The sequence below is a fragment of the Syngnathoides biaculeatus genome, chromosome 21, assembly GCF_019802595.1.
Source record: "Syngnathoides biaculeatus isolate LvHL_M chromosome 21, ASM1980259v1, whole genome shotgun sequence".
In the NCBI taxonomy this organism is placed as follows: Eukaryota; Metazoa; Chordata; class Actinopteri; order Syngnathiformes; family Syngnathidae; genus Syngnathoides; species Syngnathoides biaculeatus.
The window spans coordinates 6,448,299-6,474,368 of NC_084660.1; the positions used below are offsets into that span (position 1 = coordinate 6,448,299).

The window sequence follows — 26,070 nt, forward strand, 5'->3', positions numbered from 1 at the left end:
ACTCCAGTTTGCCACTGCGCGCACGCTGCCAGTCCAGCGGATTTGGATAATATTGCGCCTTTCTTTTATTTATCTTTGTTCGAAATAAATGTGGGCCGGGCTGGTCTATTGATAGCGCAGGTGCTTGCTCTTCAACAAAAAATAATTGTGTGTGTGCCACAGCAACACAATACCCCCCCGCTTTTGCTGTTGAGAGAATGCAAATGCCGCCCGCGGATTTTGTGTGCACCGCTGCAAATGGAAATGGAAACCCCCCCCCCCCCCGAAAAATGGTTTGTGAGTGTTTTACGTGATGTCGCGACGTTTCCACAGAAGGCCTGGATTGCGTGGTGCGTCCCAAGAAGCTTCAAGGTGGGAAATGTACCTGCTTAAAGTCCCTGTAAAGTGAAAATAAAGCTTTTCTACATTTGCAACGCCACACGGGGCGTGTTTTTTCCACTTGCCTGCTCGATTGGATGACAAAAGCAAAATGGAAAAGTATCTAAGAAGAGGCATCGCAACGGCATCCCCGCGAGATGCATGCACTCGCAGCCGACAATGAGGCACGCGAAAGCAGCCACAGCTAATTTGGGCAATCTGGACTTCAAATGTGCATTTTTTTGTGTGTGTGTTCCCCCACACCACTCCGAAACCGTGAAGAATTGCAACTCTTTGGCTCTTGTTTTCCCGAAAGAAAGCAAATTTTCATGCATGGGCAACACTCGAGGAGGGGGCCGCAAGGAGTAGATGAAGAAAAACACACCTCTTTTTTTTCTTTATGGTAAAAGTCCAACAACTCCTTTCATTTCAGCCTGACGTTGTTCCTCTGTCTTGTCTTCCCTTTTTTCTTTCTTTTTTTTTTTTTGGTTCAGCCTCACAGAAAACATGCGGGGAGGAGAAGAAAAAGAGGAGGAGGAGGAGGATAGGCGAGGAAGAGAGGGAGGGAGGAAGCTGAGAAAGTCGGGGAGGGAGCGAAGGGTTCGAGCAGATGGGAGGACGGAAGGAAAGGATCTCTCGGTGGGCTCAAGTGCGCGATTAAAAGATCCTGCGCGAATCAACAAAAGCGGGTCAAAGCCCCCCCGCACCCCACACCCCCTCGCGAGCAACATTTTGGTCCCGGCGCGCGTGGACGCCGTCGCTCTCGTCATGTTCGTCCTCCAAAGTCTCTCCGGGTGCCTGTGACTTGTGCTGGGAGACTCGGCGCCGCCACCTCGCCCGGAGCGCTCCCCGGAAGAGAGACGTCGCTTGCAGGAAGCCAAACGTCGAGACCCGCAGCGTCGCTCGCCTCCGCCGGGGTTGAGGCGTCGGCAGCCGGGCAGAGTCCCACGCCATGGCCGGGGCCAAACCGGGAGTCCACGCGCTGCAGCTCAAACCCGTGTCCGTCCACGAGGCTCTCAAGAAGGGAGGCAAATTCATTAAATGGGACGAGGTGAGGTGACAACTTTCGCTTTTGTGCGGGATTTGGGATTTGGTCGCGTTCAAGACCCTGACACCCCCCCCCCCTCCTCCTTACACGTTGTGTGTGTGTGTGAAGTGCAGGTGTGTGCAAAAGTTCACATTTTGCAGCTGTGTGTTTGTGTTGATCCGAATCACGACCAGCAATCAGTTTCCCCTATACAGTTGCCACTAGGCTGGCAGCAGTACTCGAGCGTTCTGTGTTGTGCTCCGTTCTGGTTAAGCCGGTTCTCCGCAGGCTCATTTTGCTGCCCCCCCATCAGCAACTTTTATTCTTTATTCAGGTAACCCACCCAAAAGTAGCGCAAACCCCGATGACCGCACTTCACATTTGCTTGACCTTGATATTTTGGATCTCGGCGGTTAGTTAGTTAGTTAGTTTGTTTGGACCCGAGTGGAACTTTGTTGCATCATACCAAGAGGTGTTGTCGTTTTGTAGCGTTACCTGTATTGTCATCTTACTAAAAAGCCCAATTTGTCGGCCATGTTGTGTGCGTCACGTTGTTTGGCAACTCGGGCATGCGGCCATAATGCTCCTTTCTTCCGGTGGACGCGGCGGTCAATGATTAACCGGGCAGCTGACGGCGAGGCTCCAACCGCTCGGCTTGCGGGCCCCCCTCACATGCCGAGCGCTTTGTCTTTAGGTCCCGACAGGAATGTATGCAAGATCATATCACGATGAAAAAAAAAATGACTATTTTTAGTCGCCTGGCTTTGGCATCGGTCGGGCTAGAGCAAGCAGGCAAAGCGGGCCGCCGACCGATGTTTCTTCCGATAAGGTTGGCAAAAAGGGCCGGGTGTTGCCACGGCGACGGTCAAAGTTCGGCCCCCCCCCCCCCCCGACCTTTTGACTTGTGCTCTTCTCTGTGTCAGTGGGATCCGGGTTTGGGACTCTCTAGTTTTGCGTGGTACTTGTAGCCTGGAGCAGAAAACAAACACAAATCTTCCTGATATAAAAACGTCATGTGATTTATTCCCCCCCCCCCCCCCACGCCGCCCCCGCCCCTCGCGGCGTATGTCCGCAATTTTGAAGTTGAGAGCATCTATCAGCGTTGGCAATGAGGCCCGTCTGACTTCAGAGGAGGTCGTCTTGTCACGCAAGCCGACGACCGCCATGTCCTTTTGATTTCCTCCAGATCGTGCGATAGGGATTCCCAGGCAAGTGTACTAAAGCTCAGGAACTGTTTGGGGAAAATGACCCCCCCCCCCCCCAAAAAAAAAAAAAAAAAAAAAACGATTGGAGTTTGCGGCTCAGCGTGATGCTCCGTGGCGGCATCGGCACTGAAAGCCATTACCGCAAAACGAATTGGGCCTTTGACCCCCCCCCCCAGGACCTCGTGACGGCCGTTTTCTCAAATGTTCCCTCGATTGCAAACTGTGGCGAAGCAGAAAGGATTTTTTTTTTTTTTGTGGTTTGTTTTGTAGTCTCACTCTCCACTTTTTGCCACAGAGCCAAAACAACTGTAAGCAAAGCAACACTTTTCTGTGGATGAGTTTTTTTTTTTTTAAATAATAGTAATAATAAATAATTATTTCATTCATTTTTGCAAGCTTTCCAATGATATTCCATTTTTTTTTATTTTTTTTTAAATTCCAGGTCTTTATCCCATGGGACAACTCATCTTCTCAAGGACTCGACCTCATCTTTAAAAGTTATTAGAAATTGATTTAAGCCCTAGTTTTGGGGGGGTAAGTGGGGTGATCTCTTCTCCAAAAACGAACCCGAGCCAACGCCTGAGTAAAAATAGCAAAAAAGCAGCACGGCACAGTCAGCGGCTATTTTTAGAAATAACGCTTTGTCTTCAATGTGTTTTTTTTTTTTGTGTGTATGTGTGTGTTTGACCAAATCCATCCAAAATTAAAAATTGTCAACAAGAAAAACGTTGACATCTTGATTTTATGGACGTACCAAGTCCAATTTTGCCTCAACGCACCTTCGCCCCTTCGACGTCACTCACGGCGAGTTTGTTTGTCTTTTTTTTTTTTTTTCCTCCTCCGCCCGCTTTCCTCCTGCCAACTTTTCGTCGCTCTTCTGATATTTTTTCATCGCTTCCGCTTCGCCGCCAGCGCCGCGCTCGCTTCCTCGTCGAAGCGTTGTCGAGAAACCCGGTCACAACGGCTCGTCTGTTTCCTCAACGGCTTTGGGCGCATTTAAGCGCGCCTGGCACGTCAAATGACAGAATCGCACGCACACGATTGTGCACGTCAGGGTTGGGAGGCGGCGGAATGCATTTTATTTTTTCTTCCGCATTCGGGCCTGTGTGCGTGTCCCGTAGGTGTGTGTGTTTGTTTCACATCCGCCGACTTCCCGCTCCGGCTTGTTGCCACCGAACCGTTTTCGGTTCTCTCGCTCCGCCCGGGCCGCAATTCAGGCCGAGATGAATTCCGTCTCGCGTTCGCTTCGAACCCCTCCCATGATGTCCGCTCGCGGGCTCGGCTTGGCTCTCGCTCGGGTCGCCGGCAAATGGGCGAGCCGGCCGGAAGACTTTTTAAAATTAGCCGTGAAAAAAAACAAAACAACAACAACGCTTTCTGCCTGCTCACTTTATTTTGCAGCATGTCAGAACTTGTGAGCAGCTCCTTTTTTTCCCCCACCTCTCGCTGTCCACGTTCTAACCTTTGCCTCAACTTAGGCGCAGCTACTGCCAGTTTCTTCCCCCACCATATTTTTTTTTATGACAGCAGAGCACTGATTATCACTGTTACGTGTGAATTCCGACGAACGTCCCCTTTGTGCAAACCAGCGAAATGCGTTTATGACAATTTAATCTCACAGACAACATAAATACGATAAAATAGCTAACGCAAAATGGGCGTTCAAAAACAGAGTACTTGAGCCACAACGGCGAATAGTCACTAATGTTGAACTCGTGTTGCCAAACAAGCAAATGTTTGTCCCGGCAGGTATTCCAAGTCAGCGAAAGTTCCAGCCAGTCCAAAAACAAAAGGCAGCAGGCGCCCGTGTAGTTAGTGTTCCATGCAACGTAGTTTCCCAGAGCAGCGGTGAGGTCGTAAGAAGACGCCTCTTTGTCCGTTTTTCTCGTCCTTATGCAGGTAATCCTTGAAACATTTCAGACTTCGGCGTCACAAAGGACGCAAAGCGTTCGCGTCACATCACAAGGACTTCAAAGTATGAGAGGAAACAGTGTGAGAAAGATCCGCATTGTAAGAACTTAAAAGCCTTGTTGGAAAATAAAGAGAAGAACTTTAACCGGGCCTCGCTTTCTCACAAAAGATGGCCGCTCGGAAGCAGGGATTGATTCACTGGCGCTGGAGAGCTCGGGGTGTTGTGTCACCACGCTGACAAACACTCCCGACACATGGGCGAGAAACAAGTGATGGACAGACGGAGGGAGGGTTGGAGGGAGGGAGGGGCGGAAGGTCAACCGCAGCCACATGCAAAAAGTGTGTGAGGACGCCCGGACGTCTCCCGGCTATTTCCTGGAGAGCGTCGGCGGCGTTTAGCAGTTTGCCAAAGGGGCACGGGGCAGCGGGGGTGGAGAAGAGGAAGTCGTCTCGGAAGTGGGTGACGATTAGCCGACGGGGGGGGGGGGGTGTCGTCATTACGCGCGTGTCAGGAGGTCAAGGCGATCGATTCGGGAGGAAAAGCCAACAACCGGGTGATTGACACGGAAGGAGGAAAACAACCCCCCCCCCCCAAAAAAAAAGCACGGCAACCGTGTTCGGGATTTTCACAGCGTGCTAATTAGGGAGGAGGTCCAATTATAGACGCGCCGCCGACTTCCAAACAGCGAAAAAAGGGCAGCGTGACAACATTTCGGCGCGCGGTCGTTTCGTCCAGCAGCTTTCAACACGGCGCTGAGTTTTCTCCTGCGAGTCGCCGTCACATGAGCGGCGGACACGTCGCGTTCTCCAGGGCCGTCCTTTCAGTCTGTTTGTGTGTTTTTTTGTTTTTTTTTTCCCTGGCTAAGAGTGACACAAAATCACGGCCTTGAAGGTCGTGCGCATGAATCGTGTTGCACAACACATCACAAGTTTGGAGATGTATTCACCCCGTTGCACGCTTGATTGTGACATGATAATTACCAGATGATTCCCTTCTCCTGAACGCACCTCCTCCTCTTTCTGTCTCTTCGCTTTGTTCCCAACTTTCCCGTCTTCTCTCTGTCCCCTCGTCGGCCGAGCCCGGATCCGAAGCCAAAGGTACGTCCGACGCGCAACTTTCATGAGAGAACTTTTGCGTGGCGGCGAGGAACCCATTTCTCGGAATAGCGGGACCCAAAATCTTTGCTCTCCGGCGCGCCTTTCGCAACGCGCCTGCTCTGATTTCCGTCGCTTTACAGTTCAGCTAACTCTGATTTCCTTTCTTTTTACTTTTTTTTCTTTGAAGACGCAATTTTGACATTTTTATAATCCTCCGATTTGAACTCGTGGCTCGTCGACTTTGCCGTGTAAAGTTTGCCAATCAGATTGCGTTTTGACTCATTTTCTCGAGGGGTGGGGGGGGTCGTCTTGGATGTTTCTGGCCGTGATTGCGCGTCAGTACCTGGGTGGCCACGTCACGATCACAAAAACGCGAAAACGCCGTTTTAAAGAAATATGCTACGTTTGCATAGCATGCGCGCGTCATATTCTTTTTGTGTGCGCGACTAAGTGTGGTTCTGTGTCATCCCAATCATCCCAGGAGCCGAGCAGCGGTTCCCCCACCTTGGTCACCCTAAAGGTCGACCCCAATGGTTTCTTCCTCTACTGGACGGGAGGCGCCAACATGGTAAGACTGCACAAACGCAGACACGCAGGCAGCTTGGGGTTTGAATCCGCCGCCACGTTATACGTAAATAGTCCTTCTCTTGTCCCGTGTCTCCTCCCTGACGTGCTCTTCACCCTTTTCAGCGCATCATCCCGCTCGGGCCCTTCTCGCCCCACAACCGCTCCGGGCCATTACCGCGGCCATATCCGATTCTCCGTCGTCGGCATTTAGCGGCCGTAATTAGCCGACGGCTACGGGCAACGTAATAGCCGGATGCGGTCTGCGAGGCAAGGAGGGGGAGGGGGCTTTGTTTGCGATGCCGCCGGGGATCGATCTCCTTTTGATTATTTTTTTTTATTTGAAAGATCAAATTATCATTCATCATCCAGGAATATTGCACGCCGTGCCTTTTTTTTTAATGAGAATAACTCAACTCCCCGAGCCCTGCGGGGTACTTCTGCTTGCTAAATGATCCCAAAGTCATCAATATTGTCGCCGGTCACGCCCCAGACAGCATTAATATTACCCAACATGTGTCTGTGTGTGTGTGTGTGTGTGTGTTGAGATATTAGGCCAATCTTTTGCCCAAGGTGTCGCCGTGGCCCAATTCGCCAAAGATTTATTTAAAGATGAAGACGAGGGTGTTAACAGTGCGACAGTTCTGTAACAAGACATGCAAATGTGATCCAACTTCCCTGGAAATGCCGGCGACCCAACCCCCGACCCCACCCACCAGTCCCACCAAATTTGTTTAGCCACCACTTCCTGCTTGTTGTCACTACAAACACCCCCCCCCCCCCCCCTCCGTCCACATGCCTCAAATCGTCCGTTAATCCAATCTGCTGCACTCCCCCCTCAACCGCTTCGTTTTCGGCTCTGAAATTCCAGACCCGTTTAGCATTCGCCGCCACCCCCGGGGGAAGGCAGGAAAGAGGACTCGGGCGACGCCGCTATCCCGCTTTCATTTATTAATGAGAGCACTTTTGCGTGGCGGCGAGGAACCCATTTCTCGGAATAGCGGGACCCAAAATCTTTGCTCTCCGGCGCGCCTTTCGCAACGCGCCTGCTCTGATTTCCGCCGCTTTACAGTTCAGCTAACTCTGATTTCCTTTCTTTTTCCTTTTTTTTTTCTTTGAAGACGCCTGCGTGTCTGTAATCAGGGACGGCTTGCAGAGAAATTCCCCTGAGCAATGTTTGAAAAAGGGACCAATCCATTACTGTGCGCTTATTTTAGGACAGTGTTTTCTTTCAATGAAAACTCCACTTGGAAACGAGCAGGATGGAATGGCAGGAAGTGGCGACCAAAAAAAATAATAAAAATGTTAAAAATCCATTTTATTTGCAAACTTATTCAAAAATGGAATAAGGAATTCTCTTGTCCATCACTCATCCTTCCCATCCTAGAAATATGCAGTGTAATGACCTTTTTATTTTATTTACTTACCTCCCCTCCTTTTTTTTTTTTTTAATATTTAATATAAAACATCCACTCTCGAGACCGCTTCCACGTCAACCTTTAGCCACACTTGGAAAGCCGGCGCCATTGATTTATATCCTACCTGCTCTGTTAGCTCCGAGCAGGCTATGAATTCAAAATATTTAAAAGTACCGACAGCTGGTCTCGCGCACATCATGTACTTGGTGTTCCTGTGATATGGTTCACTTTTTTTTTTTTTTTAATATTATTATTTTTTTAAATGTCTCCCCATAGGAAACGCGTTTATTTTGCAAAGTAACCCTTCTGCGAGGTTCCCAAAAGACGCGCAATCGAACCAGAATGAACGACTTCGCTCTCTCCCATGACAGCTGGAAGTCGTCTCTCTCTCGCACACGAGACACGATGATATTTCCTCCCCCTCTTTGCCCCCCCCCCCCCCCCTGCCCCTTCTTGGCGTGAACGTTTTGATTTCCCTCAGCCGCCTTCGCCGAGCAGACGCGCCCCCTTTTCGACTCTGTCGCCCGCCGCCTCGTCAATCCCTGGAAAACGGCGCTGGGGGCGTGGGAAAGTGGGCAGGAAGTTGCGCAGACGTGGTACACATGATGGAGGGTGATTCTCTTGCCCGATCCCCCCCCCCCCCTCCCTTTCTCCAGATTCCTTTCCCTTGCACTTCTCGCTGTCCCTGCGATAAAGTACAACGGACTTTCCCACCCGCCTCACCGCAGGCCATTTACCCCGTAATGCACAGGTGTCAAAACTCGAGGCCCGGGGGCCAGATCCGGCCCGCCACATGATTTGATCTGGCCTGCGGCGGCGAATCACGTGTCTCAAATTCCGTGATTGTTGTTAATATCTGTACAAAATTTGAAATTGTCATGTCATAATTGAAGTCACCGATGGCGTGTAGTGGTACACACGACTTCCTTAGCTGCGGGCAGCGCGGGATCGATTCCCGCTCAGTGATGGTGTCGATATCTATTCTGTGACAGACTGGGAACCAGTTCGGGGTGTAGCCCGCCTTTTGCCCGAAGCTAGATGCGATAGGCTCCAGCTTTCCTGCAACCCTTGTGAGGATAAGCGGCAGATCGTAATTGATAACATTGAGATGTTGCAAGCATTTTTGTGTTACCAAACATCAACGATAGTTGAAAAACCCAATTGCCCTTGATTTCTGATTCCTAAAGTAGTTCATAGCGTTGTGTAAATATGATGATGGCGATTAAAGATTTTTTTTTATAGTTTCAGTCACAATGCACTGTAGCCCGCGACAAATATGAGTCTGACACCCCTGCAAGCGTAAGTCAACCAATTGAAGTGTTTGTGTGCTCCCCGGATAGGGACGACCGACCCCACTCGTAGGCTTGACGCTGACGCCAATTAACAAAAAGTTCCGATGTGGGGGAAAAACTGCTTCAAACGGCCTAATTAACCCAACATAACAAGTTGCGGTTTAATCGGGCGCGCGTGTCCCGTCATATCTTGTCGGGCCGCCGCAGTGTTCCCACCCGCTCGAGAGGCAATTTTGTTTTTCAGGCTTCGGACATACTCTTAACGAGCACACGAAGGCGGCATCTGCTCCAAGCTCGCCGCGTCCAATTAGTTCCTTGAAAGGCCGCTTCAGTCATCGCCGACTGAAAAAGAACACGTGTATAACGTAAGCCAGATGGACGCCTCGTGGTGCAATTGTTGGCAGGTACAAGTAGCGAGCTCATAAACGTGGCCTCCTCGCTTGCCCGACTCGAAACATCTCCGGCGAGCTGACGCCGATCAAAGATGGGCTCGGACGCGCGCGCGGATACACATGCGACGTAAAGTGGTTGTTGGGGAAGTGGAGTGTGTCATTTGATCATGCGACAGCTTCCTCCCCTCTTCCGCACGCTCACGTGTGTCGTTATCTGCGGGTGCACATGGCGCGGCGGGGTGGCGCCCGCTCAATTCCAAAGAATGACGACAAAAAATAAATAAATAAAAATAATCCATCGGCTAGCTGTGTTCTGTAACAATTGTTTTTCACCGAGGATAAAGAATATATGCCTCTCAGTATTGTTACATCTGTCGACAGGTCTATTGTTCCAATATCTGTTGCTTGAAGGGTTTTAATAATCGACACCGATGCCGTTCGTTAGCCCATTTTCATGCATCGTTTGTTAGCGTTAAGATAAGCAGACTTCCCTGAGGCAAATCTACGTCCTGTCGCGAAGCGAGCTGACGTGACCGCCATCGTGCCCTGACGAAAAACTATGTAAAAATGTCTCTCGCGTTGTCCACCGCCGCCTCTGGGGGAAAAACAAAATAATTCTCCTCAGCTTCCTTAAGCATTCTGTTCTTTAATCTACTTTTAATAGCTGTGTAATTACAGGTAGTTGGCTGGTGGGACCCGGAAGGAGCCGCAATGTAAATTCTTGACATTTGCGCGAAAACCCGACACGCCTTTTTGTTTTCATGCCAATCCTGTTAGCGGCTAATGAGCTTCTTATTGAGTCTTTGAAAGGGAGCTGGCTAATCCTTGTCGAGCATATTTGGAACGTTTTGTCTTTGTTTGTCTGTCGGCTGCGCAAGCGTGACCCCACTAAAGTCATAATAGTTTGCGATTAAGTGTTGGTTCTTTTTTTTTTTTTTTTTTTTAGAAGGTTGTCATTTATTGAAAGGGGAACTCCACTAGTTTGCATGAAGAATGTATCCAATAGATCATGTAATGCGGACTCTTATTTTGAAAATGTGATGTTAAATCCTCTCTCGCTGAGAAGATTTTTATCGACAATTACACATTTTCAGGAGCGCTGCCATTTTCGCGAGTCACGTGACCTACGTGCGCGGATGTGACGTGTACCGTGCCGCAACGAACGCTCGATTACATGGGACATCATTTATGCCAGGCGCCGATTTCTCGGATTTATCCTCATCTGGTGAAGAAATGGCAGTATCGGTTGATCGGGAAGACGGAGGAATACTTCGATACAGATTTGAACCTGTGGCTGTAATTGATGTTGAATATTCGGATGGTTCTTCGGGCGGAATGATGCGGCGTCTGACTACTCGGTGGCCTACGTGCGGGACATAAGTGCAGAAAGAAAGGCCTCCGTAGCTCCGCGGATGGTTCGGCCTTTGGCCGAGGTTTCAGACGGCGGAGGCCGATAGTCCCAGACTCCGAAGCTAAGCTAAAGGCTAACGGCCTCCACAGAAGTCGAAGCGAGGCTCGCGTCCCGCTAGTCAGACTTCGCGTCATTCCTGTCCGAAGAACCATCCGAATATTCAACAATAATTACACCCACAGGTTCAAATCTGTATAAAAGTATTTCTTCGTCTTCCCGATCAACCGATACCGCTATTTCTTCACCAGATGAGGATAAATTTGAGAAATATCTCTGCTCGCTCCATTCCCACCAGACTTTATTGCTTTTGATCGGGCTGCTTTGTTTACGTACGGGGATGAGCCTTTATGGCCGCGCGTGACATTTTACAGTCGTCCCCTTTGGTTTTTGCTGTCGTCAACGTGATGTTTCCCCCCCATCTCCCACACCGCTTATTCATCATTAATAGTCATACAGTCGCTGAATATGAAAGTGTTTTTAACGCCACAGAGCACAAAATCGTATGTGGCAAAAATCAACGCAATCCCGTCTGTTTGTCGATAGCCGACTTTCAGCAAGAAGGGAACAATTACAGCGCTCGTTAAAGGTCGTAGGTCTCGTCTGGGTGCGGTGGACCGCGTGGGGGCTTTCTGACATGCTGCCGCCACGCGACATTTGAACCCGACCGCCATCGGTCACCCGAGGATCGTTTTGGTGCGCTGGTCTTTCCGTAAAATGCCTCGGCGGGCGCGGCGACAGGAAAGGAGTGGCGCTCCCTTGATTGTTTTCTCGGCCTTTAATATTCCGTGTCGCGTGCGGGGGCTGCGGCAGGCTAAAGTCAATCAAAGCAGCAAAGGAAGGAGAGAACAAAGTGTTTGACAGCCCAATCAAAGTGCAGTAATTCTTAACCCCGCACCGGCTAAATATAGTCTGACCTCTGCTGAGTTCCGATCGCTACGACAACGCTTTAGCGTCACGGCACGAATCAACGCGTTCGGATTCGGTGAACTTCATTGAACGAACGAACGGACGAATTCGGACAATTGTGTCACCCCGTCGGAACGGTGTCCGGGGGAAGGCTCGGTTCCGGCGTCACGCAGTGCCCGAAGCTCAGGAAAAGTTTAGTAAAAGGCGGGGGAAGACTCGGCGAGTTATGTTTATTCAAATGCGCGTGTCCCACTGATGCCGCGAAATTCCCGACTTCAGGAAAAGCCGACACATTTTGCCGCAGCTATCGGGAGTCCAAAAGTGATAAACGGCGCCGGCAGATGAATGTTTTCTCCCGGCAGCTGCGACGGCCAGCTCAGTATCGCGCAGCGAGACAGGCGGCCCAGCTGAGCACAAGGTCAGAATATGTCAGGAATGTAAAAATGGCCGACCTCCTCGGCAAGCGCGGCCCCCGCCGGCGTTTCGACAAACGGCGCTGTGCGCTAAAACTTGGCATGTTTTTTTTTTTTGGGGGTTGCGAGTCACACGCTGACACATGGCGTAGATAAAAAATTCAGTCAAGACTTGCTCATGCTTCTCTCTCTGCCCCCCCCCCCACCACCACCCCCGCTCCCCCCCCCCCTCCTTCCACACACACCATCTTGCTCAACAAGTCAGGATGTTTCACAAGTTTGAGCCTGCGTGTCGGCCATTAGCAGACATTGCCGCAAACGTGTGCGTTCGAGAGGACGGTAACAAAACGTTAACTGTCAAAACGCACACACGGGCGGCAGACAAAAGTTGTCGTCTCGGTTCTTGCGGTCTCCAAGGAGTCGCCATGGCAATGGCGGAATGAAACCACAGCCTGTGGGAGAGGAGGAACTTTTTTTTATTTTATTTTTTTTAAATGATTGCCTGCCTGCGCGTCCTACAGACCCAGAAGCGCTTTATTCCCCCCGGGGCACAAAACCATTCTCCACAGGCCAGTGGGAGGACACGGTTTGAGTCCCAACTCAATCCGCCGATGCCTTTTTTCAAATCGCTTTCGACGCGGCCGATCGCGGAATCAAAGTCGAGTTTTGAGAGGAACTACAAATTCCGGCCGGGTGTAAAACGCCGAGCGAGGAGGCCCGTCGCAAACAAGACAGTTGTAGCCACTGAGCGAATAACAGGAAGTATGACATAAACAGCCCCCCCACTCCTTTTTTTTATTTATTTATTTATTTTAATTCATGAAAGAAATGATGGAAGAGTGAGGAAACCGTGGAGCAGGAATGACGAAAGAGATGCTGCAAAAATGCCGAAAGGCAACCAGCAGGGCTCGAGAAATCCACTTCTGGACAGCATCAGCCCCAGCACCTGCGGTTTCCGGAACCGTTGCGCAATGCCCCCCCCCCCCCATCTTCCGTTCCCTTATCAAAGTGATACAAAAATGCCACTTTTGTTCTTTTCGACGGCGCCTCACTTTAAAAAAAAAAAAAAAAAAAAAAAAACTTTCCAGGAAAACGTCTGCCCTTCGCGGCGATGCGGTGCCGTTCTGAAAAGCTTGAGTAAATGCCGCTTGGACTTGCACGTCGGCGAAATGTGGGCAAGTCCAATTGCGAACCCGGACCAAGCTGCTGACTCACCGAGAGAGGCACATTTGACTCACGGGTCGATTGGGAACAAAATATACAAAAAATGTTAACACAAAGCCGCTAAAGTAAATCTTTGATTTTTTTTTTTTTTTTTTTTTTTAGGAGGTGGAGATTCTGGACATTAGTACCATCAGGGACACCAGAACAGGAAAGTACGCCAAACAACCGAAGGTAGGTTTGCGCGCCGCAAAGGCGTCACCTCCCGCCGCCGACGAATTTATGCCGCTCGAGCTGGCAGAGCCTCAGCCCAGATGGAGCGGAAAAGCGACAGAACCGCCTGACGGAGACGCCAGTCCGACCTCTCCAATGGCGAAATCGCAGTTAGATGTCCCAAAAGTCTCGGTCCGCTTCCTTTTTCGTTTGAAAGACCCGAGCCCGTCTCAGATTTGCAGTTTTTCTGCTGCTCACGTCTGTCCAAACGACACCTGAAACCAAAAAAAAAAAGGAAGTGCGTCTTGGACTTTTGTGGCGTCATGTAGCCCGGAGAGATTTTGCGGACGAAAAACGCTCGAAACTGCCGTTGGGCGTCGACCGTGAACGCAATCGCGCTGTGTTTGCCCCAGGACCCCAAGGTCCGGGATCTGCTCGGCTTCGGGAAAGGCGACAACGTGGAGGGGAAGCTGGTCACCGTCGTCCACGGCAACGACCTGGTCAACATCTCCTTCCTCAACTTTCAGGCAATGCAGGAAGACACGGCCAAGGTAACTATGGCGACCGGGCGCTCCCCTCGTCCGTCATTTCCGCCTTTCCTCGTCCTTCCTTCCTCGCCGATCCCAACTTTTTGACTTTTGCCAGGTTTGGACGGACGAGCTGTTCACTTTAGCCACGAACATACTTTCCGAAAATGCATCGCGGAACACGTTCCTCCTCAAAGCGTAAGAGCGCCGTTGCGAGATCCCGAGAGTATGACACACGGGTGATGGATTTTTTGTTGTTGTTTTGTTTTGGGGTGGTGGGTTGTTCAGGTACACCAAGTTAAAGCTGCAAGTGAATCAGGAAGGGAAGATCCCGGTGAAGAAGTGAGAGACACGCCCCGGCGGTGCGGTGGCGGTCGTTGAAAACGAGTACTCAGCGAGGTCTTTCTGCCTTGCAGCTTTCACAAGATGTTTTCGGACAAAAGGCGGGTGGAGACGGCTCTGGAGCAGTGCGGCCTCGTCAACAACAAGGTAACAATGACGCCGATTTAAATATCGGAACCCACGTGGGGGCTGCCGCCACTTCCCCACGTTTCCTGTCGCCATTTTCAACCGTTGCAGTGAATTCTCGGTTCTCGGACGTCTCCGTTCTCGAACAGATCGGTTTTCGAACGAAAATCGGTACTTGACCCGGAAATAATATAACCCGCATGACGTGCGTCGTTATCGTATATAACGTGGAGATACCAATTCTGTTTTCGAACAAATCGGTTCTCGATCCGCCTTCCGGAACGGATTGCGGTTCGACAACCGAGGTCGTACTGTATTTCGTCGCGATCCTTCTGCTTGTTATGCTTTTTGCCAATTTGTTCAAAGTCACAACACAACCATTCTACACACACACACAAAAGAGTGATTCCTTTTCTTTGAATGGGTTATGTCACAAAATATTCGCTGCGGTCGTTGTGATTTTCTGGGCTCAATCTGGGTTTCTTCAGTTCCGATGATCTGACGGGCCCCTCCTTTTCTCCAAACTACGGCCATAAAGTCACAAGACTTGACGCATAAGGGGCCGATTTATACAATCGTCGCTGTCAGCAATTCCGTTTGTGTTGTTTTTCCTCGTGCCGCTCACACAGAGCAGATTCATCTCATCAGCTTTTGGTTTGATTTCGGGTCTTGATCTTCTGCCTAGCGATGTTTCTTGGTTCCTCTTTTTGCATCTCCGCAGTCCGACGGATTAAAGCCAGATGAATTCACATGGGAAGCCTTTCAGAAGTTTCTGAACAGTCTATGCCTGCGCTCTGAGATCCAAAGCATTTTTGTGGAAAGGCAAGCGCCACGCAGTTAGCACGCTCGTTTTTTTTTTTGTTTAGTTTTTTGGGGGGGTTTTGTTTGTTTCACCCGCTTGTCTTTCCCATCTCAGTGGCTCCAAGGGGAAACCTTTCAACTCGCTGGACCAGCTGACGGACTTCATCAACCGCCGGCAGCGCGACTCCCGCCTGAACGAGGTGCTGTACCCGCCGCTCAAAAGAGAGCAGGTCCGACAGATCATGGAGAAATACGAGACCAACATCAGCCAGCTGGAGAGGGGTCAGTTCGCAGATGAACCCGGACAAAGGTTCTCCGACGAGGATTGCACAAAGACCGCTAAACTGCGTCTCGCTTCCAGACCAGATCAGTTTGCAGGCCTTCACGCGGTATCTGGGAGGGGAGGAGAACAGCATCGTCCCTCCGGAGAGGCTGGACATCATCGACGATATGAATCAGCCACTGTCGCACTACTTCGTGAACTCCTCCCACAACACGTACCTCACAGGTCCAAACGCCGGCACGCCAGAAATCCGCAGGAACGCCAGCGTCGCAGATCCTAGCGACTCCCGTGGTGTGCTCTTGTCTGTTTCCAGTGGGTCAGCTGACCGGTCTGTCCTCGGTGGAGATGTACAGGCAGGTGCTGCTCACCGGCTGCCGCTGCATCGAGCTGGACTGCTGGAAGGGTCGACCCCAGGACGAGGAGCCCTACATCACCCATGGCTTCACCATGACCACCGAAATACCCTTCAAGGTGTGCCGCGCCGCCTTCTGGAGGCCGCAGAATTGCAGCACCTCTTTGCTCCGGTGGATTCCGCCATTTCTGTCTCTCTCTGATCGCAGGAGGTAATCGAAGCCATCGCCGAGAGCGCTTTCAAGACTTCGCCCTACCCCGTCATCCTGTCCTTTGAAAATCACGTTGATTCGTAAGTGGCGACAAAACGGACCGCCTGCTGCTGCAGTACTTACTGAGACCGTATTTAAAAAAAAAAAAAAAAGATTGATGGTTTTAGCCCTTCAACATGTTTAAATACGCTCATCAAAACAAAATGATGTCAAAACGTAAGGAATTCCTCGGGATTTGGCTTGACATCCAGGCTTATATGCCTTGTGCGCCGTGTTTTCAGCTAGTCAGGATCAGGGCTCGCCACAGTTCAACCCATAAAAACGATCACCTAAAAATGCACAACAGGCGGGTAAACACATTGACTGCCATTGACGGCATTAGACGTCAAATGGCAGTGAATGAGTTTTCAAACTGACGAGGTTCATCCAGTATATAAAGCTTTTTTTTTTGTCATTTCTTTTGTTGGGCAGGGCCAAGCAGCAGGCCAAGATGGCGGAGTATTGCAGGACCATATTTGGAGACGCCTTGCTCATTGAGCCATTGGAAAAATATCCAGTAAGATTGACCTCCAGTAAAATAGGTCGTCTTATTGTCCTTTTCAGTGATGTGTTTTAAATCCGGGCTGAGATCTGTCTGCCCCTTGGTGTTCATGGCCAAAAGTATTTTTTGGGAAGTCTTGACATGTGCGATAGCCTCCGCTTGAGATGTTTCTGGTTCTGTTGCGCAACGGAAGCTCCTTCACCTTTTCCATCTCGCGCCCGACGACAGCTGGTCCCAGGCCAGCCCCTGCCCTCGCCGCAAGAGATGCTGGGCAAGATCCTCATCAAAAACAAGAAGAAGCATCAGCACTACCGGCCTTCCAGCGGCGGCAGCATACGACGACGAGAACTGGAGGAGCAGTCGCCGCCCCACTCTGGTACGCAAAACGACAAAATCTGTTCTTGTGCGGCGAGCCCACGGACAGCTGGGCGCACGCCTTTAAAAGTTCTGTCTGTTGTTGATCTTGCGCTGAATTCACATCCCTGAACCTTTTTCGGGATATTTGCTGGTTCTACGTTATGTCTAACTTGGTACACTATGACCGCAGTCCCCGGAATCCTGAACTTTCTCGACGTCTGCGACTTTAGAACTACTGTAGTCATTGTTTGCAGCAGACGTGCTCAGGCTTCATCGGGCGGTTTGTGTGTGTAGACTGCCCTCTGTTGGAAGGCGAGGGAGGACAGGTCATGTCCAGTGCGGAGGAGAAACTCGCCGAGAGGATTGTCAAAGACTCTGACCCGCGCAAGTCCATCGGTAGGTCCAACGGGCGATTGGAGCTCGGTTTTGTTCGAACGAGCGTCGTCGCCTCGGGCTATTCACCCGCACGTTCCCAGGAGGCGAGGGAGAGAGCGAGGAGGACGACGAAGACGAACACGCGACCGAGCTGAAAAAGCCAAACCCGGATGAGGTATGACCCCCCCCCCCCCGCGCGCCCCCACCTTCGCACCGGAGCTTTGGATTCTGATCGGCCGGCGGCCAGGACTGACGGCTCTGTCCGGCCTAGGGTACGGCCAGCAGCGAGGTCAACGCCACGGAGGAGATGTCCACGCTGGTCAACTACATCGAACCTGTCAAATTTAAGAGCTTTGAGCATGCCACCAGTAAGTGCGATAGCGATATTCTTACCGAGCAGCGTTTGCCTTGAACGCTAACGTCAACCGTTTGTTGTTCTCCAACACCAGAGAGGAAGAAGTACTTTGAAATGTCGTCGTTTGTGGAAACCAAAGGAATGGACACGCTGAAGAATTCGCCCATTGAGTTTGTTGAGTATCCTTCGACGCCGGCCCGGGAGGCGCGTTACCGCTGCACTGCGGATGTTCGTCGTTACTTCCGTGAATTCGTGTGGCACGCGCAAATCCCAAACTAACCCGGGTGGCGATTTCGGCAGTTCCTGTTTAGTTCTCGTTTATTTGACATCAAAGAAGTCGATGTGTTTTTGCTTTCGGGAACGGGTTGAGCTTTAGTCCCCCTTTAACAGCGCTACTCCAGGTACAACAAGAACCAGCTAAGCCGAATCTACCCGAAGGGAACCAGGGTGGACAGCTCCAACTACATCCCGCAGCTCTTCTGGAACGTCGGCTGCCAGATGGTGGCGCTGAACTTCCAGACCCTCGGTGAGCGCGCGTGACCCGGAGCGTCGTCAGCGTTTGCGTCTCCTTCATCGCTTTGTGGGCTTCCTCTTAGATCTGCCCATGCAGCTCAACATGGGCGTGTTCGAGTACAACGGCCACAGCGGCTACCTGTTGAAGCCCGAGTTCATGAGGAGGACGGACAAGCACTTTGACCCGTTCACAGAGAACATAGTGGACGGAATCGTTGCCAACACAGTCAAAGTGAAGGTCAGGGCAAACGCCACGGCGGCATCAGTCGGGTTTTTGTGAGTACCTAAACGTAACTTGGGCACTTTGTCAGGTGATCTCGGGCCAGTTCCTTACCGATAAGAAGGTTGGCGTCTATGTGGAAGTGGACATCTTTGGACTCCCAACAGATACAAAACGGAAATACAGGACAAAAACCTCCAACGGGAACTCGTTGGATCCTGTTTGGGACGATGACGCTTTTGTCTTTAATAAGGTCGGCGACGATTTCTCTCTTTTCTTTTTAGTTGTGCTGCCGCCTTGAAATTGAAAACGCTCCCCCCCTCCCGCAGGTGGTCCTCCCCACGCTGGCCTCGCTGAGGATCGCCGTCTTCGAAGAGAACGGCAAGTTCATCGGACACCGCATCCTCCCCGTTTCGGCCATCAGACCAGGTCAGTCCGCGCGGGCGGCTCCCGAGGACCGGTACGCCCGAACCTCGAGCTCGGATTGGATCGCGTCCTCCTTTTTAGGTTACCACTACATCAACCTCAAGAATGAGTTGAACCAGCCTCTCCTGCTGCCCTCTCTCTTGGTCTACACCGAGGCTCAGGACTACATTCCCAACGAACACCAGGGTGAGCGGACCGCAACGCAGCCCCCCAAAGCGAGAACATTCCATTTCACCTCCCCGCCCCCGACAAAAATGTGAATTTCTTTCACGTGCGTCTTCAGAGTACGCCGAGGCCCTGACCAATCCCATCAAACACGTCAGCCAGCTGGACAAAAGGGAAACGCAACTTGCTGTGCTCCTCGAGGAGAACTACGAGGTGCGCGCGGCGGCGCTCGTCTTATTTTGTCCGTTTTTCTTTGTATTTGTTTTTTTGTCATTTTCGCTTACGTCCGAGTCTTGTTGGCTCCTCTCAGCATTTCCCCAACCAGCCTAGAAACGGCGAGGCCAAAAGGGATCAGGAGGTCACGCCGGGGCGCATGGTGTCGCCGTTCCCCCCTCCTTGCCGACCGGACGAATGCCCCGACATCATCCAGCCAGGTACCACCTCCGATGGGTGGAAAAAAAAAAAATAATAATAATAATAATCTGACCTACGCCGCATGTTGCTTTTTGATTTCTGCCCCCCCCCCCCAACAACCCCCTGCTGCTTGGTTTCTTCCCCCATCATCCATTTCACACATCTGCTTCTCCCTCGTTTTTTTTTTTTTTTTTTTTTTTGTGCGTTTTCGCGTAGCGCAAAGCCAAAAGGAAGACCTCATCGCCGCCGTCCTGGCAGGTAAACCGCCGCGTCACTTTCAGCGCCCGCGTCCGCCTCTCCCTCACCCGCGTCCCGTTTTCCCTTCCCCGCCGGTTTCGACAATTCCCCTCCGCTCACGTTTGGCCTCGTCTCTCAGACGTGCAGGCGCAGTCGATAGACGAGCTCAAGCAGCACAAAAACTACGTCAAGCTCGTGAAGAGGCACAACAAAGACCTCAAGGAGTTGCGAAAGAAACACCTGAAGAAGGTACGCGCACGTCCTTCCGCATGTGTAAATTTCGACAAAGCGTCCTGGTGTCGTCGTTCAATTTTCCGGCGAGTGACATCAGGAGCCGAGTCCGGCAAAACGAAGTCAACGTACCGCCGCGCTTCCTGCGTTTGTCCGTTAGGTGTGGAATCTCAACAAGGAGCAGAAGACTCGGAGTACCCAGCTGGAGTGCGATTTGCAAAGGAGGCGCAGTCAGATGGAGAAACACCTCAAACGCAGCGTCAAGAAGAAGTAAGGAACCGCGGGACGGCGACGCGCCGTCGGAGAAGGGCGCGCCGTCACGCCTCGCGTCTTTTGCCTTCCAGCGAGCCCCAAGAGCCGGTGCGGCGAGAACTGTCGGCCCTGGATCGGGAGCACGAAACCAAGACGGTCCAGCTCAGGGAATGGGAGATGCAGGAACTGCTGAATCTCCGGCAGCAGCTGCACTCGCTGGAGAGGGACAAGCAGCGAGCGTACCTGCAGGAGGTGCGGGAGAAAATCCCTTCACCAAAACAAAAAAGACCCCGAAGGGCGCTGGCGCTCACCCCGCTTGTGCTGTTTGCATCTTTTCAGTCCTTCCAGAGGTTGAAGGAAACGGCGCACGAATGCCAAGCGACTCAGCTCAAGAATCTCAGGGAGATGTGCGAGAGGTGAGCAAGCCGCCATCGTGGGGGAATTCACAACCCGGGGGAATTTTCCCAACGTCATTTTGACCCCCCTCCCCCTAAACAGGGAGAAGAAAGACCTCCAGAAAATCCTCGACAGGAAGCGACAGAACAGCATCAGCGAAGCCAAGAGCCGGGACAAAGACAAGGCGGAGATGTAATTATTTATCTCGGAACGTGTTTGTCGTCATTCGTTTTCATCCAAACGCTGCGCCTGCGCTCTTATCTGCAGAGAACTGAACGACATCAACAGGAAGCACATTCAAGACTCTGTCAGCCTAATACGCAGGGTAAAACTCGCTTATCCTCAACGTTTTACTGTCATCAAGAGATTATTTAAAAAAAAAAATGTCCTTCCTCCTCAGCTGGAGGAGGCGCAGAGCATGAGGCTGGACAAGCTGACGATGAGGCAACGAGAGGTCCTGCAACACATCGACGACGAGCTGCCGGCGGTGAGCCAGCGCCGCTTCCGTCGGCGTCAAACGTTAAACCCGACCCACGGGCCGGAAGTACCGATAATTGCCGTTCCAAAGATTTTGCCTCCTCGTGGGAGCGCCGATTCCCCAAAGTACTTACAAAAACCGAACAGTTAGTTCTGCGACCGAAGTTGGATCTTAAAATCTGCTTTCCGCACTTTAAACGAATGAAAATGCCGTTAATCCGTTACAGCCTGCTAAAGAAAGTTTTTTTTTTTTCCACAAGAAAACTGGTGGATATTGTTCAATCGTCTGTCTATGCGTATTGATCCCATGGTTGTATTCCAATATCTGTTGCTTCGGCCATTATAACACCACCAGATAAATGCTAATCATCGGCATGCCTATGGGGTTTTCTATTCTTCCCTAGCATTAAGCTAAGCGGACTTTCCCGAGGCAGACGTAAGGGATGGAAAACTCGTTCTCTGAACTCGACGGGATTCAACGCAAAGAACTGCCCGAACGACGGCTTGTAATTTGAAAACCCGGTCGTTGAACCCGTTTTGTTTTTTTGCGTTTGTGTCCGGTGCAGCTTCAGGCTGAGCTGGACACCAAACTGAAGGACGAGTCCCTCCGGCTACCGGAGGAGATCCGCCAGCACCTGCACCTGGAGCTCCAAAACAAAAGTCTGCACAATAACGCCCTGTCCTCGCCCACGTCCACCAACGGCAGCCCGGCTTCGGGCTCGCCCTCCAACTGCTCCACGCCCAGCGACCCGTCCACGCCGAACCGCGGCACTTGGAACAGGAACACGGACAGCGTCACGTCCTCTGCGGGCGGCTCTGCGTCTTCGTTGTCGACGTCGGCGCTGTCCGAGGTGGACGTGTCCTTCACTTGAAGTTCTTCTTTGTACAAATTCATTTAAAAGGGGGCTGTAAGGATTCAAATATGGGATTGTAATGATTTCAATTATGTAGTTTATTTTTTTTTTAACTTCTGTTTTAGTCAGATAAGACCAGTCGTTCTTAGCAAAAAAGGTTCTACGGACTTTGCTTGATTTTTATGTTAACCGGCGATCATGATTTTCACATTTCATAACTCATGGGACTGTTTTGTGACTTTTTTTTTTTTTTTTTTACTTTTTTAAAATTTTATTTTAACCTGTAACGGCAGTAGTTAACCAGCATGTGGCGCTACGGCCTTGACGTTTTTTTTTCGTTTTTTTTTTTTTTAAACCCCCACTTTGCACTGTGCAGGCGTCTCCTCTGAAGCCCCCTTTTTAGCAGACACACTACCATTGTCACTTGATTGTTGCACAAATACAACGGTACTTTTAATTTATCGGACGTTTTTATCTGTAAATTCCCGTCCTCCCCCACCCTATGCGATGTTTTAAAATTTTCTGCCAAAAAAAAAAAAAAAAAATGTTTCCCTGTGGAATTGTGGGGGTTAAGCAACGGCACTCGCCTTGAATGTTTGTTTCCTGTGTGTATGTTTTAGTTGTAAGTGAACTTTACTACTGACTACAGATGCCGTAGTGACAGATCAGGAAAGTCAGCGTCTTTTTTTTTTTTTTTAAATGTCTGATCTTTCCTGACCTTCCTCACTCTTTGAGCACTGGCTGCCTGTCTGTCTGAATGCCCCCCCCCCCCCCCCCCCCCCGCCCACTCTTTGTCAACTCCTACCTTTTATTTAAATGGCATTTTAACAACGTCTGCTGAGTCCGTGGGTGTTTTGTTGGGGGCAAAAAACCGAAACTTAAATACTGACTCAAGGTCGTAATCTTAAATTGTTATGGTAGTATTCCGGACCTCACAGTTGCCCAGTATTTGTATACATGTATATATTTTTGTATATTAATCCCCCCGCCCCAAGTGATGACACAGTTCTGCACCAGTACGTCGTCACTTGGGCGCGAACGGTGGGTGTGTTTTCGAGAGGATGTCGAGAGGCGAGTTTTGTTTTCAGTTTGTAAACATGAAGCTTCTGAACTCTCTACTACTTGCCTGGCATTGCACACTCTCGCGCAGTAAGTAGAAGAAATATTTTTTTAAGCGAAAAAGTGGATTGGTATTAGCGTCTGGTAGAATTTACAATCCGACCTTTCCAGGTGATGCGACCGAGATGCGCGTGAGCCAGAGTCCTGACGTGGAGGCCCCGGAGGGCCAGCTCGTCGTCATCCACTGCTGCTGGCCAGAATATTACCAAAGAGTCAAGGTCAAGTGGTTGAAAAACTCGACCGCTTATCGGGGCGACCCCCGCTCTCCCCAAAATTGGCGGAAAGATTCCGAGAAGTGCGGGAGCTTAGAATTCGCCAACATCAGTCGAGAGAACTCGGGCACGTACGTGTGCCAGGTCAATGCGGAAATACCGCTTCTGGCTGAAGCAAGCGGTAACGGTACGGTCGTTAGTGTAACGCAGCGAAAGTCCAATGGCACTGCAGAAGGAGGTCAGCAACCAAGACTTAAAACCCCATCTCCTCGGGTTTTTGTGTGTATTCAGAAAATGTCTTTCCAGGTGGTACCAGAAGTCCTCTCTGGGTCACGCTTGTGACTTCCATGGCTTCGCTGACTTTGCTGCTCGTCGTCGCGCTCATCTGCAACTGCAAATTCAAGCGGACAAAAGGTCGGTCAAAAAAATTGTCACTTCGGACACACAATTTTTTTTTTTTTTTTTTTTAATGGTGCAGCAACACATGTAGACAGACAATATAACAATACAGCCATCTATTAGTTATCCTCTGCGAAAAATCCCCACAAACCAGAAAGAACCTCAATGAATTCATCTTATTACAATATTTTACAAAGTAAATTTAAAAAATTGCTCTAACATTTATTTTATTTTTTTACGACAACAACGAAAATGCTCAGTATTATATTAAAAATATTGAGTGTGTGTGCGTGCGCGACATAAGGAGTCAAGGTGATCTACGAAAGCCCCCGCTCGGACTCGGACGTCGGCGTGACGGTCAAACACCGCAGCAGCGACTCGGCCCAGTGGGTGAGTGCACTCCGGCGGAGGGGGTGAAAGGTCACGGGCCATGCGACGCGTGACGCCCGCCTGTGTCTTTTAGTGCGAGGTGCTCGTGTACGAATCCGTCGACTACTTTGAGCGTGCGGACATGAAGCCAAGTATGTGAGGACGCACGCGCTCAGAAGATGTGGCCACGAATACTACACCTATCCCACTGAAATCTTGTTTGCATTGCTTAACTTTTACTGCATGTATCATTTAAATACTTCACTCACAAAATATGTTCCGGAAAACCTGAATTGATGACGTTCTCGGCCATGAGGTGCCATTGTTGCGGTGCAGTTTCCGGACCGCGATGCTAAGTGGAAAATGTGTGTGTGTGTGTCTGTGTTTGAGATTTGTGGTCATGAGTGGCGGGTCAGTGACAGGAAGTGGAAACAACAACGGTGACATTTCAAGTAGTTTCTCTCTGTAACCGTCGGGCTTGCAGTTCTGCAGGTAGTCGTCCCTGCGCGCGCAGACGACAGAAATGTCTTTGAAAATAAAAAGCAATTTGTTTTTGTAAATAACTCCGTACACTGGGTGTCTTATTATTTGCAATGATTGCCATGCTAGCAAACGTCAACCGGGTTGACCCGATCGGTCGCTCGAGGGATCAAAGCGGCTCCCGCCGACACACAGTCGAGGAGGAAACTGACTGGACCTGCAGACGGTCACGTGCGCTCTCTCGGGGTGTCTTTGACAAATACGCTGCCTGAACGAGGGCGTACTCAAGACTGTTGACGAAATGTTCAAACTATTCCGCCAAGCGGACATTAGCTTAATGCTAGCACATAATGCGGAACACCACAAGGAGGCTAACAGAAATTAGCGCGGGAGCTCTAAACCTTCCCACGAGCTAAGGTGAGCAGAAACTCAGTCCATTTTATTTTGTCATTCTCTCGTTTTTTGAAGTACTGTTTACTTAGCTTCTTCTACTTCTTTTCCTTTCGGCTTGTCCCAAACTGTCAAAGTCTGCTCTCTCTAACCTTGTCTCCAAAACATCCAAGTTTGGCTGTCCCTCTAATGAGCTCATTCTTAATCCTATCCGACCTGATCACTCCGAGCGAGAAACTCAACATTTTCATTTCTGCTACCCCAAGTTCTACTTCCTGTCGTCTCTTCAGCGCCACCGTCTCTAATCCGCACATCATGGCCGGCCTCACCGCTGTTTTATAGACTTTGCCCTTCGTCCTCGCGGAGACTCTTCTGTCACATAGAACACCAGACACCTTCCGCCAGCTGTTCCACCTCGCTTGGAACTCGTGCGTGCATTGTTAAAAACCCATTTATAAAAACTGCGATGATAGCAGATGTAGATCTATAGATGCTAGATTTCAGCATCAGAAATGCACCCGAGATCGTCGCCCGGCGTTGATGTTGAGGGACACCCGGAGGGTCTCGGGCTTTCGCAAGGGGCTGGATCGCGATCAGGACGGAGCGATGGACTTCAAGGAGTTCATGATTGCCGTCACCCGGCTGACCTGCTTCTGCAAAGCGGTCTTCTGTCTCGCCAAATTAAAACCCGTTTGAGCACTGGAACGTCAGAGTCAAGGGTTATATCTTTGTTCAGTTTTACGCGTGCAAAAGAGACAGAGGGGCCTTTTGTCGTTGAGCAATAGGAGGAAAAACGTCACGGTGGTCTTGGTTGAGGCGAAAGTCTAACAAAGTACACGACTGCAGCAGGTTCTCATCTAAAAAAACCACAGCGTCACCTCTTTCAATTCAAAGCGCTCGAGTCAAGATTAGCACTCGTTCAGTTTTCCTGACTTACGGGGACGTAGCTAAAACCGGAGGACGACCCAGCCATCGTCTGACGGTGGAACTTTTGTGACATTTTCGGATTTGTTTCAGTGTAATGGGATGTAGCAAAATGTTAAACCGTGGACCTCGGCTCAGTGAAGGCCTGCTCGGATGCGTGTGCTGCCCTCCGGTGGTAAAACGGCAGACGGGTTTGGCTGGCGGGTGTGACGGAAACATTGCACTCATTCAACCTGTCTGCTCAGCTGACCGCGTGCTCCCGTACTAGACGTGCCGATCGAGCCGCCATCTTGGAAGTGTTCCGTCAAACAGGATGTTCCGTGTCGATCTGATAAAATGCCAACGTAAGTTATG

The 26,070-nt window shown here is 50.5% G+C and overlaps 2 protein-coding genes across 3 annotated transcripts; both read left to right on the top strand.

Annotated features, from left to right (window-relative positions):
* The first annotated feature begins 901 nt into the window (after positions 1–901).
* plcb3 (phospholipase C, beta 3 (phosphatidylinositol-specific)) lies at positions 902–22,599 on the top strand. 2 transcript variants are annotated; one of them, XM_061808575.1, is made up of 34 exons: positions 902–1,408; positions 6,080–6,166; positions 13,321–13,389; positions 13,782–13,919; positions 14,014–14,093; positions 14,184–14,237; positions 14,312–14,384; positions 15,085–15,185; positions 15,280–15,446; positions 15,526–15,672; positions 15,761–15,918; positions 16,008–16,090; positions 16,482–16,566; positions 16,780–16,927; positions 17,203–17,304; positions 17,385–17,458; positions 17,555–17,651; positions 17,733–17,817; positions 18,040–18,164; positions 18,235–18,389; positions 18,463–18,624; positions 18,701–18,800; positions 18,879–18,983; positions 19,081–19,175; positions 19,273–19,396; positions 19,593–19,634; positions 19,753–19,862; positions 20,005–20,114; positions 20,189–20,348; positions 20,436–20,512; positions 20,595–20,684; positions 20,760–20,817; positions 20,893–20,979; positions 21,536–22,599. In XM_061808575.1, exons 1-34 carry the CDS (start codon positions 1,310–1,312, stop codon positions 21,839–21,841), a joined length of 3,753 nt encoding a protein of 1,250 aa, XP_061664559.1. In that variant the 5' UTR covers positions 902–1,309; the 3' UTR covers positions 21,842–22,599. The 2 variants fall into 2 exon arrangements, with proteins under 2 accessions (XP_061664559.1, XP_061664558.1); XM_061808574.1 differs by lacking the exons at positions 902–1,408; positions 6,080–6,166 and adding an exon at positions 13,146–13,217.
* On the top strand, positions 22,596–24,501 carry LOC133494600 (uncharacterized). The gene is made up of 5 exons (XM_061808587.1): positions 22,596–22,972; positions 23,054–23,392; positions 23,461–23,568; positions 23,858–23,943; positions 24,017–24,501. Exons 1-5 carry the CDS (start codon positions 22,885–22,887, stop codon positions 24,080–24,082), a joined length of 687 nt encoding a protein of 228 aa, XP_061664571.1. The 5' UTR covers positions 22,596–22,884; the 3' UTR covers positions 24,083–24,501.
* Positions 24,502–26,070: the final 1,569 nt, after the last annotated feature.

What these genes read in the sequence shown, in the direction of transcription:
- LOC133494600 (XM_061808587.1), top strand. Translation starts at nt 22,885, where the DNA reads ATGTCGAGAGGCGAGTTTTGTTTTCAGTTTGTAAACATGAAGCTTCTG. An exon ending in CAATGGCACTGCAGAAGGAG is followed by an intron (nt 23,393 to 23,460) that starts GTCAGCAACCAA and finishes ATGTCTTTCCAG; the next exon opens with GTGGTACCAGAAGTCCTCTC. An exon ending in GCAGCGACTCGGCCCAGTGG is followed by an intron (nt 23,944 to 24,016) that starts GTGAGTGCACTC and finishes TGTGTCTTTTAG; the next exon opens with TGCGAGGTGCTCGTGTACGA.
- plcb3 (XM_061808575.1), top strand. Translation starts at nt 1,310, where the DNA reads ATGGCCGGGGCCAAACCGGGAGTCCACGCGCTGCAGCTCAAACCCGTG. An exon ending in GCGGCCTCGTCAACAACAAG is followed by an intron (nt 14,385 to 15,084) that starts GTAACAATGACG and finishes GCATCTCCGCAG; the next exon opens with TCCGACGGATTAAAGCCAGA. An exon ending in CTCAGGGAGATGTGCGAGAG is followed by an intron (nt 20,513 to 20,594) that starts GTGAGCAAGCCG and finishes CCCCCTAAACAG; the next exon opens with GGAGAAGAAAGACCTCCAGA.